The sequence below is a fragment of the Schistocerca nitens genome, chromosome 5, assembly GCF_023898315.1.
Source record: "Schistocerca nitens isolate TAMUIC-IGC-003100 chromosome 5, iqSchNite1.1, whole genome shotgun sequence".
NCBI lineage: Eukaryota > Metazoa > Arthropoda > Insecta > Orthoptera > Acrididae > Schistocerca > Schistocerca nitens.
This window is the reverse complement of record NC_064618.1, coordinates 382,262,140-382,281,628: the sequence shown is the minus strand read 5'-3', so window position 1 is coordinate 382,281,628 and position 19,489 is coordinate 382,262,140. Positions and strand designations below refer to the sequence as shown.

The 19,489-nt window shown below is 38.9% G+C and overlaps 1 protein-coding gene across 1 annotated transcript in view; it reads left to right on the top strand.

The window, feature by feature from the left end:
* Positions 1 to 19,489, top strand: part of LOC126259313 (actin-related protein 6) — a 111,275-nt gene that overhangs the window by 88,881 nt on the left and 2,905 nt on the right. The window contains exon 6 of the mRNA XM_049955990.1: positions 18,567 to 18,832. Within this exon, the coding sequence (XP_049811947.1) occupies positions 18,567 to 18,832 (266 nt within the window). The remainder of the gene's footprint in view (positions 1 to 18,566; positions 18,833 to 19,489) is intronic.

Sequence of the window (19,489 nt, the reverse complement as noted above, 5' to 3'; positions counted from 1 at the left end):
TCACTGTTGGGATGGTAAAATAAATACTTTAAGCTCTCAGGTTTTCAAATCAAATCAAATAAAATCACATCCGATGCAGTCCCCAACAATCAGTCTTTCCTTCTGATCCCATATGGTAAGTTTCCCTTGACACACAGTTTTGGGTGACTTTCCTGGAATCAACCCCTTTTCCTAGACATCTCCAGTCCTTTTCCTTCATCCCTCTTCCTTCCTTTTCAACCCTTCTGCCTGTACCTGTAGAAGAAGCCACTGGCTCCAAAAGCTTTTCAATTACAACCATCTTTTATGTGTGTGTTCTGATGCCGCTTGGTGAGTAGATTTTTTATCTATCCAAGTAAATAAAATAAGTACTGAGTGCTTAGAAAGTCTGAAGGCACCCCTTGTTGGTCACTGGAGATGATTGCTCTGAGAACTGCGTGCACTGCGGTTGACTCGGCCATAACCTTCGCTGTGAATGGGAATCCATTCAGGGTTTGAAAACTATCCTTGTTGGTGTAAAAACACTGTGCTCTGACTGTGGAACCTCTATTTGTAGGCCTTAGGCAGGTAGGACGTGGTATCCACATGTGCATGCTATTATGATGGATGGTTGCAGAGGTGACGGTGATAACTGCATAGAAGAAGAGCCCAGTGTTGGAGGTGGATGTGAAATATCGTAAGAGCCCGCCCCCTCCCTTTTTTTTATTTATCTGTAATTTAGTTGTGAAAAAGTTGCGTTTTTTTTTATTTGTAAGCATCAGGCCTCCCTTAACCATCAGTATTTTTATGTCACAAGATAGCAAGCATTTCATGTTCTGATAAATCAGTTACTGAGGTATTTACCTGAATCCTCAATACCCATACTAGCTGCCGATTTAAGGGATCATGTTAAATGGTGAAAGGCTTGCTGACAATGGGATGTCCATTGACTTTGGATGTCAGTTTTTGAAGGTTGTTTTGAGAATTGGCCAAGTGGATGCTTGTTGTTCATATTGACAGCTGTCCTGCTGCAGATAAAATTGTTACGCAAGTGACTGGCGGTGCCGTACGTTACACTACAATGATTTCAATCAGGCAGGACTTTTATTTATTGACATGAAATATTGTACAAAAATTCCAGTACCTCAGTTCTTGTGATACATTTTGAATAATGTATATTTTACTAACAATGAAACAGTTCCTTTTTTATTACCTGTAATTGTCACAAAAATGCGAAGGGTGTATTCTTACAGAACGTACACCTGGTAAAAGAAAAATCAGTGCATTCAGGCACATCACAGTAATTACTAGTTTTATTAGACACAGTAGGGGTGGAGTAAGAAGTGGTCACACCGGTGTTCTGCACATTGTGCTGCATACTGGACGTTCTCGGTCAAATTCGTAAAGCATGATGACAGACACTGACAGTGCACAAATGATTGAAGTTTAACAATAATGTTGCACTGATAAAACTTGACATGAGAAAAGAGTTATTGGTAACTCTTGAAAAATTCTTTACATTGTCTAAAAATTTCTGTATTGTGGGTCTAACTCTCGCCGTTAGTTCTGGGTGGAATCTGAATTATATTAACAGTCTTTTTGGCCTCCCCCTGAAGACAGCAGTGTCAATATATCCAGCACAGGAATCCAACAAAAGCAGTGAATTATTTTCTACAGCTGGTAAGAAGTCGTTTCAGATGTAGTATTGAAAAATATTCTGACATTTTTTCAGATTTTGGTACATCAATTACAAGATGTTTGCAACTAAACAGTCCTCTCTCTCTCTCTCTCTCTCTCTCTCTCTCTCTCTCTCTCTCTCTCCCCCCCCCCTCCCTCCCTCCCTCCCTCCCTCCCTCCCTCTCTTCCTCTCTGTCTCCCTCTCTTCCTCTCTGCCTCCCTCTTCTCCTCTTTATTGCTTAATTTGTTTTGAGGTCCCAAAAGACAGATATAAAACTTCGGAAACAGTAATCCATAGATACTTATCACTTCCATTCTTAAATATGAATATGTCGCAGTATTGGTTGACTGCACAATCAACTCTCTTTTTTATTCACTCAAAATGGTAAAGTGCAGCTTGCATGTTGTTCTTGCACAAAATCTGCAAAACCTGAATGATTGTCTTTACACGCAGGATTTCAGGGGATAATGAGGCGCTGTGAATTTGTCTGTAGTATTATCTATTATCATTATCTTCTCTACACATTTACTTGAAGTAAACTTTGTAATTTTGTGACTTTCTTTTCTGTATAATTTTCTGAATTTGTTTAACCATGTCAAAGAAGTCTGGAAATCAGTAGCATTCATCTCACTTGTGATTCAGAGGTCCATTTCTCTAGATCTCCCTTGGCAATGATTCATTAACTCTCACGAGCAGCTCTAACTTTTTTGAATAGTTTTTCTTTTATATTTTTGTGAGTTCCATTTTGGTGAGTGTTTTGTACTGTGTGTAAATCTATCTTCCATTTAAAAATTCTCATTCAGATTCTATGAAACAAAACCAGCTTTGCAGACAGCTTAACTTTGTGTTTTCCCTCTTCTTGTTTAACCAAAACATTTAAGCCTTTTTTACTTTGGGCTAGGAAGGTACTATTTTTTGCTGCAGACTTTAGTGAGCACAACAATCATCGTTTGAATCCAAATTCATGGAATCATCAGAGTTATTTCCTTTTATTCTAATATTTTTACAATTTCAAATGAAGTGTCATCATAATTTGAATGAATGCTCAAGAAATGAACTAATAAATAACATGTATGCATGTCTTTAGGAGAAGTATGCGATTCAATGGCGTACCACATTCTTAGCTTTGTGAAGTTGAAAATGTTAATTAGATACCAAATTATTGTGAAACTCTGGCACCTGCACAAAGACAGATGCTGTTAGCAAGCATATACAAAGGAAACATGAAGAAAATTAATTTAGTTTTACTTCCATTGGAAACATTTAGCGATACTGCAAAGGCAGCTGTCAGTTATTGTGGATATTAAATGAGTTGCAAATTAGAACAAATCGTAACTGTGAACAACTGTCAGTGAAATTATCAATGGAAACTGAAATTTACTTTGCAAATTATGATCATGTTGTGCTTTGTTATCTATTTTACTTATGTACTGTCATCGAGGATATGTGCCTGCCATGTTATGCACGCGCTGTCTGCTGCAGCTATGGTAGGAGGGTACACTACTCCAACGGCCTGGTGAGATACAAATTTGGCAATTTTTAACATAAAAAATAAAAAAAAAAACTTGCAGTGTGTCTAAGCAACTAAAATTTTGAAATTGTGATTCTTTTGGTGCATTCTTACTGTATAAAAAATTTCAGGGCAGGTTTTGACATTTCGGATTGGAACTTTCGCTTATTAGACTGCTGTACTTTGAGGTTAATAGGTTTAGATAACAATATTATGAAAAGGATAGTTGCTACTCACCATATAACGGAGGTGCTGAGTCACAGATAGGCACACAGAAACCACAGTTCCTAGCCCCTGAGGCCAGACTGTGATGTGTGTGTGTGTGTGTGTGTTTGTGTACTTGACGAAATCCGTGTTGGCCGAAAGTTCACTTTCTGACAGTTTTGTTGTGCCTAACTGACTCAGAATCTCTGCTATATGGCGAGTAGCAACTATCCATTTCATACTATCGTTACATTCCATCCTGGAGTTTCCATTGTTCGATACGTTTAGATAACTTGGTTACAGCCTCATCATGCTATCTACTGGAATTTAAACCCTCTCAGCTTAGATTGTGGCTGAAGTATTTAACCTGTGGTTGGAAAGATGCACATCTGCACAGGCTGCACTTTAGTCTACATTACACAGGTTGCATTTTAGTTCGCATTACTCAGGTTGCATTTTAGTCCATTGGACTGTAATGTTTCAGAAAGTAGACATGAATTCTGTAAATGTTGTTCCTTGGTGGCTAGCCCCTCTGGTCAAGAAGTAGGGTGTGTTTTGAGAATAAACGAGTGTTTTTGGGAAGTCGATAAACAGAAAAAAGTAAATATTTTAGGACATTAATTTTTTACATCTCATACCAAAACACTAATCACATAAATGAGATAATTTTACATTTACACTGTTTTTGTGGGCATGATTCTCATTGTATGTTTGCCTTCTTTAAGTGTTTCCTTTTTTTTATATATAACAGATTAGGGTGACAAAGTTTCAAAGTTTTTTCAAAAGCTGGTAAACACACAAGGACAGAAGTTAAAAGTTTTGTTAATATACGCATTCAGAGTGATTTTTTTCGGTTTCTTTTTATCTTTACATTAGTTACAAAGAAGGCTGATTTATTCTTCATTTAGTGGAGAAGTACAGATGTACTACAATATAACATTTTAGTATCATAATTTTTCTACAAATGTTTGATAAGCAAAAGTGCAAAATAACAATAAACATTACTGAAATACAACACAAAATATTGGCTACACCGTAGATCTATTCATCACATTGAATAATGTCTTTCTAAAACTCTTATGCTCCTTCTGGCATCTCTATTAAATGCCTTGAGTGTTTTGAATCATTGTTTTTCTTCTCCTTGCTGACAATATTATTCTTTCCTCAGGTGGCTGTTTTTCTCATGTCCAGGTTCAAGTTCTGGATTTCTGTACTTCAACCTCTACAGGACTTCCATTATAAGTTTCTTAAACTGATGACAATACATTTTTCTTTGACTTTTCATAAGGAATCATTTGTTGAACAATTACTTTGAAAGGCATCTTAGACCTTAGAACTTTTAGTGCATCTGATGGGTGATTCTTTACTTCCCAATCTTTATTTAATATCTTGGTGATGTCATAGTATTCAGTGGGTGAAAGAATGTCTTCTTTTTTTGGCAGCATTTTTCCAGTTTGATTGTGTTCAGCTTGAGTGGTAAATATCCTCTTTTGGACTTTATCCTTGAATTGTGGCACTCTTTACACCTGCGTGTTTTTGTATCCTTCTTCATAGCTTTTGTAACTTCCTTATCTTCAGTAGTTGTAAAGTCTCCCCTTCAATTTTCAGCTGATAACTTTCCTGTTACATGAAATTTATAGGCCAAATTTGAGGGTCTGTCTTTGAACATCCCTGACTTTGTTTGAAATATTGAGACATATGCTGTACGTAAGTGATATTGTATTCTTACTTTTTACTTTTTTCCTAATGTTCCTGTGTTTTGATGATGGGATTATCATGTATATTTAGTAATAAATTGTCATGATCATTTTTGTTTAAACTATTTACTGACGATGAAAAGTTGTGATATCATCATAAGTGAAATTAGCTGCTCTGCATTCCTTTCTTCCTAAAGCTTTTGGGTTTGCTGGTATGTCTGGTTGGCTCACATGAAGAGGCAGTAGCTGGCGTTTTGAGCACTCCTTACATGTATACAATTTTTGGAATCACTTGTATTACCTTTCATTTTATAGTTTAACAACCATCTCTTTTACTGCAAACTTCTCCCTGACAAAACTGGCTCGATCTAAGCAATAATCAGGAGTTAATGTTGTTATGTGAACCACTAATTTCTGTTGTTGGTTCTGGTGTACGTATGTTCTATCCAATACGATAGATGTCACACTAATGAGGAATGATTTAAATTCCAGGAGTTGTAAGACAGAGGGTGTATTTCTTCAGGTGTAGCATATTCTTTACCTTCTTTCACTGGTTCCTGTTAGTCAAATATGGAGACCTACAGTTCAACTTGAGGTCTGATAGAATTCCACTAATGTTATTTGTGTGTTTTCCACTATGCCCTGCTGCTGTTAATGGTTCATATGATGAAAAATAAGGATTGAACAGGATGAATCAAAAGGGGGAATGGAGATAAGGCGGATGTGGGTAGCCAGTCACATTGCTCATTCATAAATCAAAGTAGTTGGTATTTCATTTCATTCGCAACCAATCTGAACTATAGGTCTACCCCGTAACTACCAACTCAGATTGTGATGTTTCCGAAAAAACAGACAGATATTTGTAACAACTGAGATTACTCTCTCTCTCTCTCCCTCCCTCTCTCTCTCTCTCTCTCTCTCTCTCTCTCTCTCTCTCTCTCCCTCCCTCCCCCTCTCCCCTTCGGAACTCACGGACTTCAAACGTGGTCAGGTGATTGGGTGTCACTTGTGTCATACGTCTGTATGTGTGATTTCCACACACCTAAACATCCCTAGGTCTGCTGATAGTGAAGTGGAAACATGAAGGGACATGTGCAGCACAAAAGAGTACAGACCAACCTCATCTGTTGATTGACAGAGACCGCTGACAGTTGAAGAGGGTCCTAATGTGTAATAGGCAGATGTCTATCTAGACCATCACACAGGAATTCCAGATTGCATCAGGATCCACAGCAAGTACTATGACAATTAGTTGGCAGGTGAGAAAACTTGGATTTCATGGTCAAGCGGCTGCTCATAAGCCAGATATCACACCAGTAAACGCCAAAGGACGCCTTGCTTGGTGTAAAGAGTGTAAACATTGGATGATTGAACAGTGGAAAAACGTTATGTGGTGTGACGAATGACGGTACACAGTGTGGCGAACCGATGGCAGGGTGTGGGTATGGCGAATGCCCGGTAAATGTCAGCTGCCAGCATGTGTAGTGGTGTGTAGTGCCAACAGTAAAATTCGGTGGTGGTGGTGTTATGATGTGGTTGTGTTTTTCATGGAGGGGGCTTGCATTCCTTGTTGTTTTGCATGGCACTATCACAGCATAGGTCTACATTGATGTTTTAAACACGTTCTTGCTTCCCACTGTTGGAGAGCAATTCGGGGATGGTGACTGCATCTTTCAACACGATCAAGTGCCTGTACATAATTCATGGCCTGTGACAGAGTGGTTACATGACAATAACATCCCTGTAATGGACTGGCCTGCACAGTTCTTACCTGAATCCTATAGAACACCCTTGGGATGTTATGGAATGCCGACTTCGTGCCAGGCCTCACTGACCGACATCGATACCTCTCCTCAGTGCAGCACTCCATGAAGAATGGGCTGCCATTCCCCAAGAAACCTTCCAGCACCTGATTGAACGTATGCCTGTGAGAGCTGGTGGGCTGGTGGGCCAACACCATATTGAATTCCAGCATTACCGATGGAGGGCGCCACGAACTTGTAAGTCATTTTCAGCCTGGTGTCCGGATACTTTTGATTACACACTGTATCAAAATAAGAGCTTCCTGTAACACTGTTCTCAACAAAGAGAAATGGACCATACACCTTTTCTTGTGAAACTGCTCAAAACACATTAAATTTTGGAGTGTCCCTCTCATGTTGTACAACTTCATGTAGTTTTTCCGTAATCCATATTCTCCATTGTGATGGTTCACCTTTCCATTTAAATGGCATGTTGCCTTGTCACTAAACACTAAGCATGGAAGAAAACTGTCATCCTCCATCCTCCAAAATTATAGAGCTCTACACATTGTTGTTTGTCGTCTTCACGAAGAGCTTGCAGTAGCTGAATTTTGTATGGCATTCGACATCTGTATCACACACTCAGGATGGCCCAGCGATTTGCCTTTGCACAAACAACCTGTTTCTCAGAATTGTTCATGCCATTGTCTAATGCTCTGTGCTGTAGGAGGATCCACACCATACCTAGTAAGAACGTCATGCTGAACAGTTTATACTGACCTGCACTGCACAAAACGTAAAAAACAAAATGCTCTGTGTTGTCCTGATATCATTTTTATTAGAACTGAAGTGGGCACACACTGCTGCTACATAGCAGGAACCATATAAAACTCGAGAGGTTGCTCTTTCCAACATCTGAAATAACATAATAGTTATGATTTTTTTAAATTGGATAATTCTTTTTGATACACCCTGTAGTACAAAGGCCTGCTTGTAGAGGTCACCTTTGGTCGGCCCCTTGGCATGCTCTGGTGAGCTGCCACAGGAACAGTATTATTAAAGTGATTGCAAACGAGCACCCGACCTATTCTGTAACCTGTGTTCTTGTTGTCCAGTCAATGCATTCAGTGTGTGTTCAGTGCTACACATAACCTGTACTTCATTGTATCTTACATGTTTCTATGTTCCATGAATCACATTTTTTCTTGCTATAGTAAGCCTGTCAATGAATGGGAGCTAGGTTTTCTCCATGTGTTTGTCAGTGCTAAGTCACCCTATGAACATCGACATGGAAGAAATACTCCAACGTATCATTAACCAGCAGCAAGGTTTTGCGAAACACCAGCAGGCACTCACCACCGCTCTAAATCAAGTAACATCTGTGTGTTCATGGCAGATTACTCTCCTATCAGGGCAACTGTGCCCTTTCCAGCATATGATGAATCAGCTGTAGATTGGGACTCCTACGAGACACGGTTACATCAAAATTTCCAGGTTTTTCACATGGACAATGCAAATCTGTGTTGGGCTTTCTTTCTTTCCTGGCCTTCATCATGCATTTTTCAGTTATTGTGCCAATTTGAACCTTTGCAAGAACCAGCTAGCTTATCACTCGATGAAATGTGCAAGCTGCCCTCAATGTATTACTGTGCCACAATACATGTCATTGCAACATGTGCTACCATTGTCAGAAATGCCCAAAAAAATTAAACAAATCTCAGGATACAGAATTACATGGGTTGACATGTTGTCATAAATTTGTCACAAGTTCCCATCATGAGTCGTACGCTGATGACATGGTGCGTAATATTGTTATTCGTCTGGCCCCAGATAGGGAAGTCAGTGAAAAAGCACTCAATGTGAGAATCTAATGCCTACATATGTGCTCAATATAGCACAGTCCTATGAAGTGTCATGGGACTCAGGTGATCAGATTGCTGTGTGAGGGGAGGTATTAAAAGTTGCTCAGTCAGTCCCTGTTAGGCACGTGGCATGTGTTCAGGATGACAGGGAAGTTGGAGCAGTATAACTTTCGACTCAGTGTCACATGGGGCCCTGTTGATTATTATGGCCACAGCAGTAACAGGATGCATCACAGCAGTGGCAGCATGCTCCTCTTTCATCTTGCCCTTACTGATTTGCCCAACACGAGCCTGCTGTGTGCCCTAAGCAATGGGCAGTTTGCAACAGGTGTCAAAAGAAAGGCCACATTGCATTGGTGTGTAACTCCTCGTCAAATGTGGCTCACACAGTAGTACTGTTGGACATAAACAGTATCTCTGCAATGACTGTTTCCCAAAACAAATTGTTTATTGACTGGCGTGTGTTTAATAAACTGCTAAAAATGCAAGTGGATACAGGAGCTGCCGTGACTTAAGTAAACGCACAAATATACATGCACTTGATCTCCAGTCCCTTCACACAGTTTTCATGGAAGTTGGTTAGCTACAATAAGCTGCAGATTTCGAGCCTAGGTTGGTTCTCCACTCCTGTCTCCTAAAATATGTTGTTCACCCTCTTACCTTCCTTGTTGTGGGTCATTCCCATATTGCAGACCTATTGGGGTAGATGTGTTTAAAGCTTCCTGTTTCTCCATTGCCAATGAGGTAAATTTTGTGTCAGATGAAGTTCCGTATCAGCAACTGGAATCCCTCTGCTCTGAGTTTTCTTCTTTGTTTTCCCCTAGCTTTGGTTGTGCTACTACATTTCAGGCTGACCTTACCATTAGAGTCCACCTGCCCTCGTTGTTTTGCGGCATGACGAGGTCAAATTGGACTGTTTGCCATCTCCTGATGTCATTCTACCTTTTTCTTCCGGTGACTGGGCTGCATCCCTGGTCATCGTTGCGAAGCCAGTGGTTAAGCTTCACATCTGCGGCTACTGCAGTTTCATGATTAATGCACAGTCTGTGATGCATACATACCCACCTGATAAGTTGCTCACAAAATTGACAGGCAGCCACTACTTTTCCAAGGTTGATTTGACAGAAGCATACCTCCAACTCCCCTTGGATGAGGCCACTAGGCACCTAATGTTTGTCAATACACCTTTCGGCCTTTTCCAGTATCAATGCTTGCCTTTGGGTCTTGCTAGTGCGCTCACAATTTTTAAGTGTTTTTTAGGACAGCTGACAACCTCTGTACCCAGCTGCATCAATTACCTTGATGATACTGTTGTTTTGAGTTTTTCCACCAAAGACCAGTTTAGCAATCTCCGATGGTTATTTTTTATTTTGCAGTCTGTGGGTCTCAAGTGCTTTGTTGCCAAGTCTCCACTTTTTCAGCTGTCAACTTGGTTTCTAGGTGTTGAGGTTTCTCACACAGGGATCAAGCCATTGTATCACCATGTTGGCGCAAGTGAAACTTTGCTGACCTCTGTTAAGGATCTGCAGGCATTTCTAGATAAAGTTGTGTACTACCATAAGTTTTTACTGGACGCATCCATTGTTGCTCTGCCCCTGCATATGCTTTTGTGTAAAAATGTGCCTTTTGTTTGGTCCCCAGCTTATGACCAAGCATTCGCTTTGCCTCAATCTGTCCTGTGCCTGGCCGCTTTTCAGCCAGGTCAGCATCTCATGTTGACTACAGAGTCGTCTTAGCTTGGTCTTGGCATGGTGTTGGGGCGCAAATACGTGGACACCTCTGAACAACCCATTGCTTACACTCCTAAGACTCAACTCCTGCTCAGCAGCAGTGTTGTCAGATTGAGGAGGCGGCTTAGTGACTGTGTTCGCCCTCAAGAAATTTCATGTCTTCTTGTATGGTTCTAAGACCCATTCAGTCACGGATCACAAGCTGGTGTTTGCTCTTTTTAACCCTTCAACTTCTGTGCTGGACAAGGCAGCACATCGTTTGCAGCGGTGGACTCTCTTCCTCTCTCGTTATCATTATCAAACCCATTACCAGTTGACGGCACAAGATACCAATGCCGATGCCCTATCTTATCTTCCGATCGGGGCGGACCTAGTATTCGATCAGGATAAGTTGCTTTGTTTCTATTTACATATTGAGAACCATAATGCTGTCAGCGGTTTTCCCACCACTACTGCCACGATAGCATTGACTGTCACTGCGGATCGTGTATTTAGTTGGATCTTCTGTTTTGTGCAGCACGGTTGACTGGAAAAACCCTGGGGCCATGCCTCAGAACCCTTTTTTCCCTCCTCCAGAGTACCAGCAAATTTTTTTTTAGCACCAGTGCATTTTTTCTGTAATGTGCATATGTGGTTTTCTGACTCCTGTAAAAGAGGAGTGATGTACCTTTGCTGATGACACACGCAATTTCAGAGATTGTGCATCTGCATAGTTCATAGCTCCACTTATGCTCTGATATTGGTGGATTCCACCAACGACCAACATTGGCCATAGACAACTGATGTTTTCAAATCAATGTGACACTATGTGAGCAGTCACACTATGGCTGATCTTATCTCCTGAATGTACATGCTATGGACAACAATCGGTGAAATTCAAATCAGTTTGTTTTCTTTGGTCAAATTGACCATTGTTCTCACACACAAAATATGGAACATAAGAAACTGATAAGTTTAGTCTCAGAAAGAGTGATTTTGTGGCATCCTAAGAATGAAAATATAATAATCAGGATATAGCTAGGAATCTGTGAACTCAAGTCACAGGTTTATTTGAAACCTCAAATAGGCAAAATCTTTATTGGAAATTTTAGGCATAGATTATAACCTCAAAACTTAATTTGTTCAAGTGAAAAGGGTGGTGTATCTTATATGCTTATAGCTACTGCAATGGATCTTTTTTGCGGTAGTTTATCATTAGTTGTCTACAAATTATTATTACTGCTTACTGGCAGTTTATGTCAGTAGGGTAGTGATTCTGTTAATATGAAGTGGTTTGCAGATGTTGTGTATGGTATGTATTTCTACTTTAAGTGCTTTAGGTTTTCGGGCTATCTTATGCCACATTATATGCTTGTTTATCATTCGTGTGCTAAATGATAGTCATTGAAGGTTAGTTCATATACGTCTGCACATCTTTGAATAAATAAAGCGAAATGGAAGAGTTTATAACCTCCTTTTCAAGGTCACCACAAATTATCTTGAGTATTTCTCCTGTCATCTTATATATTCATAAAACTTGCCTGGTTATTATGATAACTGATGACAGACTGTATAGTACTTGCCATGTTCTTTACAAGACAGGAAAGCTCATTCAAATGAATTCAGTTTCTCTTTAATAGCAGAAGCCACTATGCAGCACTCACATCCAAGCACAGAGGCAGTGTGAAATCCCCCCCGAGAGGTTAAAATCTAACCTACTTCGTACATAGAATATATTGCAACCTAACCTAACCTAACCTCATTGATCCTGTCAAAAACTGCCAAAGGAGAAATGATGCACTATGATCATGCTGTTGGCCGATCTTATCGGTCAACCTCTGGCGACGGAGTGTGAGACTGTTATCGGTGCCACGGTGAACGCAGCCTTATTGAGATCACTAAGGTCAGCCCCTTGGGCCCCTCTGGTGACCTGTCAAAGAAAAAGTATTATTTAAGTGAATGAACACAAATGAGTGTTCGGTCAATTCTGTAACCTGTATCACTGTAGTCCAGTCAATGTGATCAGTGTATGGTCAGTGCTACGCACAACCTGTACTTCATTGTGTCTTACATGTTTCTCTGTAAACTACTAAATTCCATAAGTCACATTTTTTTCTTGCTATAGTAAACTTCGTGATGAGTGAGGGTGCGGTTTTCTCCACGTGTTAGTCAAATTAACATGCTCATTGCTGTGCACAACCTGCACTCCATTGTGTTTTTCTATGAATTACTATGATTCATAAATTGTGTTTGTTCTTGCTATATCAGTATGTTGTTCTGGGCACACCCACTTAAATGGTGTTTTCTCAGTGCAAGGTCAGTTAAATGTAGAGAGGATTTAAAAAACAAAAAAAAAACACGGCGCACATTTTCTATATGTAGCTGCAGTTAGTTAATTCATCTTAATGTTGCTACGTTAGAACTCATGGTTAAGTGGTATGTGTACATTATACTGGCTCATATTTTTTCAAGTTTTATCTCTTTATGACCTGAAGATTTTTTAAAAGTGATTTCATTTCCCAATGCTTTTCCATATTTGTTTAGCTTTAAATGTTACTAGAAAAGTAAGAAAAAAGTTCTGGAGTTTTTTTTTTTTTGTGTGTGTGTGTGGGGGGGGGGGGGGGGGGGGGAGGTCAGTACTGTCACGATCGTGAGGGTCAGGTAAATACTAATACAAAATACTTTAGAGAACACAACATTTATTGTGCTTGTAAAACTATATAAAAATGTACAAAACTCTTGTTGTAGCTGTTTTAAATGAATGTTTGTCTTCTTTGTTTCTATTTGGGAGGAACATGAAAGTCCTTAAAATATCTCTTGTCCTTCGACAGGCATAAGTATACATTACACTTTTCACACCGCATTTTGCTGCGACTTTTGCATGGCTTGTATCTGCAAGTGTGCGGTGCTGGAATATCATCAGAAATTGGAAAATGTTCATATCCATCATAGCGCTTGTCACTGCATGGAAGCTTTGCAGGTTGATTAAAGAATTTAGACCTTTTGGCCGCAGGAAGTGCATCTCCTTCCTGTTCAGTCTCACTGTCACTTAATACCCTTCTATCCTCAGGTGGAACTGCGAGCAGTCCTTCTGCTACCTAGAAACATATAATAATATCAAATAACACAATATCAAATAACATTAATGTAAACATAAAATAATGTGGTATTGCAAATTATCCTTTACCTCTAATTTGAAGTGTAGCAAATCTTTCTGTTCTTTTCTTGGAATATTATTCTCTTTGATGCTTCTCTTGTATTGGTTCCATGCATTTACCACAGCAAGGTCCACAAAGTGCAAAATTACTTCCATGTCCATTTCATACTTCTGAACCAGGCTCTGTAGCATTCCATCTGCTGGTCACAAACGTCAACTCCACCCATGTTTTGACTATATTTGCGCACCACAGAAGTACAATCGACTTCAATGTGTTTGTAATCAATTTTGGACCAACGTTGCACAGGCTCAGTCGGTGTGGAGCCACAGCAGTTTGAAGTCATGATTACTTTGTTGCTGTCTTTCCACTCTACAACTACTAAATCACAGTTTTCAGCAACATGTTCTATACTCTGTCCATGAACCATCTTGCTTGCATCAGTGAGAGGCAAGTGCTTTAGTCTGTTGGCCATTATTGTTCCACTTCCATAGAGCTTCATTTCAGTCAGTTTCTCCAGTAAAGGCAATGATGTAAAATATCTATTAGAGTAGATGAAGCTTTCTTGAGGTAAAGTTTGTGCCAATCTTAATATCACAGAAGGGCTTAATCCAAACTCCTTAGTCTGTAGAGGAGTTGAATCACCTTGATATATTTCAAAGTCTAATACAAGACCAGCTGATGTAGTAAGTACAAAGTTCTTTAATCAAACTGGTTGAGGTTTGGTTTTTACAAACTGCCTCAATGGGCAGCGACCCGTAAATGGTATCATTTGTTCGTCAACTGAATAAGTAACATGATCCCGTGGAAGACTCAGGCACGTATTTCTTACTGCATCAAGAACTGGCTGTACTTTCCACACTTTATTATTATCTGTGGCAGAGGAAGCATCAACCACATGAAAAGCATTTCTGAGTGCCAGAAACCTGTCTCTTGACATGATTCTTAAAACTGGAGTATAGCCATACTCTGCTTCAGTATAATCTCAATTGAGGAAGTTTGATGTAACCCATAATCAGGTCGACAGCTATAAATTTTTTAAGTTCTGTTGCATCTGTTTTAATGCTTTTTCCATGCTTCCACACAGTATACTGATTCGTATGTTCTTCAGCAATCTTAAAGAATTCATCTGTAAAATATGTGGTAAAATACTGGAGAGGAGTACGCAATGGATCTGGAAACTGAAAAGAAAATTGATATGAAAACAGAACAAACTGCTTACAATGGACAAAATTTTCATTTACAGAACAAAATATATTACAGTAACCCAGAGAGAAGGCGTATATTTTACCTGCATTCTAGAAAAGTCCAATGGTCCTGGGTGATGCTTAGCTTTAAATAATTTCTTCTTCCACAGATATTTTCCGCCTGATAGGTTTTTCTTCTTTATAACTTGTGGAGAACTGAGAGTGTCTGCTTTCAGTTGATTATTATTATTCCTTGACGATTCTGATGGAGTTTGAACTGGTATTTCATCTGTAGCAGAATCAGAACTCGATGCACCAATTTTTCTGGCACAAACAAATCTTCAGAATTGTCTTCATCACTTACTTCAAAGTCTGATGCATCAAGCAACTTCAAAATATCTTACTCAGTAAGTCCCTTCATTATCTAAATATGTTCTTATACATTACATCATATACATTGCATTAATCAGCATGCAAGAATGCGAAAAAAAGTATTTGAGTAAAACTAACCTCAATAAGTGAAAACTGCAGCAACGCCTGACCCTCACGATTGTGATGGTGGAGACACTTTCGAGTGCCACAGCCACAATAATCGTGCAAAATGGATATTTCGATAATACACAAAGTCTTTGAGATGTCTAGAAACAGACTGAATCCAAACAATTCCTCAGAATCACACGCAAACACAACTGCCACAGGCAAGACAAAGCCGCTACACATCATGCAACGACACTGGAAGACAAAGAAGTCCGCCAAAACAGTAGAGTGGACGGAGCTCCGACCTAGTGGCGTTCGGCGATACTACATGAACCGAAGTAGCCCTCACGATCGTTCGTTTCCGGCTGCATTTACATTCTAGCTCCAGGGAACAAAAAGTGTGAAGTCGTACCAAACCCTCACGATCTTGGGGTAGGGGCGTAAAGGGTTATTTGTTTCTTTGCACTACCCCTTGTTTGGTTGTGTTGCATGAAAAAATTGTTGTGTGTCATTACTATATTAGGGGAAAAACTAAGGGAAAAACTAAAAATATCATTTTTTAATGTCAGAAGTAACTTATTAATCAAGAATTTTACTATGTTACTTTAAACTTAATTATTAATATGCTGCATTAGCTGTAATAATAAAATCTATGACACTACTAGATGCAAAATTTGAGAGATAAATATGAAGAAATCCCATTTTTTGTTAAAATGCTTATTTGTCAGTAAAGTTTTTTTTTATGCTCTGGAAACAGTTGGCGATACTTCAGAACTACCTTGAGCATGTACTGTTTCTGTTTACAGCTCTTTTTTTTTTTTTTTTTTTTTTTTTTTTAATATAACTTATTTTGGTCCTCCATTAGCTTGGTACCTCTCTAGCTAGATCATTTACAACTTCTGGTTTATTAATTTATTAACTAGGTATAGATTATTGATGAAGTGTTCATTTTCTACATCTGCATCTATATTTCTCAAGCCTCCTTAAGGTGTGTGGTCTCGTAAAGTGATATATGACTGTGAGAGCTGTGTGCTAACCACATGCACCCCCATATTTGCATCCAGTGACACCTGTGGGCGGAGGATGACATCGCAGCTGGTCAGTACTGTTGGGCCTTCATGGCATGTTCAGCCAGAGTTTAGTTTCCTTATGGTGTGTGCAGAGGGTATTGCTGGTACCACTATCGCTTTCTCCCTTCCTTTTGCATTCACAAATAGTGTGACGGAAGAATGACTGTCAATAAGCTTCCGTATGAGCTCTAATTTCTCAGATTTTCTCATTATGGTTATTCCTCTAGAGATTTGGGAGGAAGTAATGTATCTGACTATTCTTTGAATGTACAACCTTATAATTTCAGAAGTAACTCTCTCATGAGAAACAACATTTCCCTTGTAACAAATGCCACTGGAGTTTTTTAAGGCTCTCTGTAATGTTCTCACACCTACTAAACGAGGCCATGATGAAATGTACCACTTGTCATTTGATCTTCTCTATCTCTCCTGTTAATCCTACTTGTTAAGGGTCTCAGACAGATGAACAGTACTCAAGAATTGGTTGATAGAGTGTTTAGTAAGATATTTCTTTTTGGGTGAATTACATTGCCTAAGATTCTTCCAATGAGTCTCAGCCTGGCATCCAATTTTCGTAAAATTTTTCGTGTGGCTGCTGTCATAAGGAGTATGTCACTCAAGTCAAATCTGGCAAAATTTAGTCTTGTTATGTTGAAAACAAAAAGTTCAAACCTTTTATCAAAAATTTCTAGGATATAATCAGTTCTTACTTGAAATCTTTTAATATTTTTGTGTGATATTCTGCATCACTATTGAATGCATTGTCCGTTTTCAGTTTTGATTCAGATGACAAATTAGAATGAGCTGATGCCAAGACAGTAGATTCAGGTGTCAGATAACATAAATTATTTTTTCAGTCAATTTGAAGCCAGACAAGAAACAGCATAATCAACAGTCTGATATACAGTATATGAAATTTTGCAAAAGTGGTGAAATCCAGGTAGTTTGCTTTGGCTGAAAAATCAGCACAGAGCCTTACAGCTTTATCCCTTTGCTTTTTACATGGTGAATAGTCTCTGGAGTATGGAAAGATGCTCCACAAGGTGGTGTTTTCCAAGAAAGATCACAGTTAATTTTAACAATTCACCATGTTTTTTTTTCATTGTTTCCAGTGTTTTTACAAATTTTCTAATTTTGGAATACAGTTTCTCACTTTCTACTCTGGAATTCACACTTTTCCCAACAAATCATCATTTCTCTGACAGCTAACGTAATGTCTTAACACACTGTTAATTTACATGCCCAGAAATTGTAAAAGAAATCTGTTAACATTTTTTTTGTGTCAGATGGCAGATTGCTTCTAGTTATTTCAAGGGCATTGTATTTGGTATGGCTGCTACCTGTCCTCAAGAGCAAAAGATGACAGATGATCTGGGTTGGATTCTGAAAAGAGTGGCTTGTGTCACATTAATACACTCTGTCTGTGACCCATCACATACCTGACCGACGTGACCTATGATATGAAAACACTTGCACTTCAGAAGAGTAAAATAAATAACCCACTTGTAATAGGTAATAAATTTGTCTGGCAGAATTAATATTTTGTGAATTTGATGATTTTTCTTTTTCTGGTTTTCCCAATTTTGCAGACACAGCGGCACCCTTGCCTTGTATCCTACTCAGCCTAAATTTCACACAAACTGATTTTATCATGAAATGGAATCAAAGTGAGGGGAGGAAGGGGGGAGAGTCAAATTATTTTTTCTTAAGGTACCATGTAAGAGCTATCCTGATGTACATGATAAGAAAATGCTATGTTGATAAAACAACATTTTTGTCTTATGTATCTGTTGTACATATTTCTTTATATAAAAGTTGGCTAAAATTTATTTGCCATGTGGTGTGCCACAAGAGCTGACAGAACATCTATGCACCTTGTGGCATTGCCACATGATGGTGGTCCAGGCAAGAAAGTGTATGTGGAGGTGGACGAGGTGAAATTAGACTTTGAGACAAGGAGATGTGTCACTAATACTTAAAGAAATTTTTGGCTGACATATTTATAGTGATATACCATTACAGAAGTTGTTGCATGTGTGTCAGACATTTTCACTTGTTTGGGGTGATGCAGTAAGATGGACTGAAAAGATAGAGAAGCTTATTAGGCAACAGAATTGTTGCCACATTGTTTATTATTAATTAAAAATAGATGAGCACACTTATTTTCCCGTTGAAATCACATGTAAAAATAGATCAGCTTAAATTCGTTATTTGCAGTCCTCGTTTAATGCTGTAATTTATCTGCTATTGAAATTAATATTGGTATTCATGAAAATATTTTTCTGGATATTCACAGTTATTCATTTATTTCCAACAGCAATGTCTCCGCTTAACCAATGAACGATTTGCTGTGCCTGAGCTTCTGTTCCACCCATCTGATGTTGGTATAACCCAGATGGGTATTCCAGAAGCTATTGTGCATAGTATATCTTCTTGCCCACCAGAAACACATCCCCATCTTTACAACAACATTCTGCTGACTGGTGGATGTACACTGTTCCCAGGATTTCGGGAACGTGTGGAGCAGGAAGTTCGTTGTCTAGCTCCTATTGACTATGATGTTAAAGTCACACTTCCTTCAGAGTAAGTTGAAAAATTTGAAATTCCACTTTTTCTTCAGTTTGTTTTGAAGTTGTATTTCCAGCAAAAATCATTTACTATTTGTTAATTTATTTTACATATGTTAAGTCGAAAAAAACTTTTATCGCTGCTTATTTTTTATGAAGACTTGAACTGTCTGATTGTATTGAAAGCAGTGTGTGTGTGTGTGTGTGTGTGTGTGTGTGTGTGTGTGTGTTGGCGGGGGGGGGGGGGGTGAGTTGGCGTTGTGATGACATTCCAGGCTTTCAGTCAGTAAGATGATGATGTAAACCACAGCATAACTACTTACATAAGACTTTTTGTAATTTTATTGAATCATCTTGCAAAGCTTAAGTGTCCTGACACCATTAATTTTATTGTCCTGCCAGATGTGTAAATGGGCAGTAATCAAAAAAAAGTATACCAAGAAATTATTTCTCCATTTGTCTCCCTTGTAACATTGTCAGACTATATTCAAAACTCATGTGGAAACCAGAACAGCTATCTTTACAACTGCACTGCAGAGTCCTTACATTTATGAGATAACAGCAATGCACTAATACAAAACTAAAAGAACTATTAGATTTAAGACGTGGCATTTCTTCATCTGATGTGGAATGTGTCTGCTAACATTGCTCACTGCTATCAGGACGGCAGTTT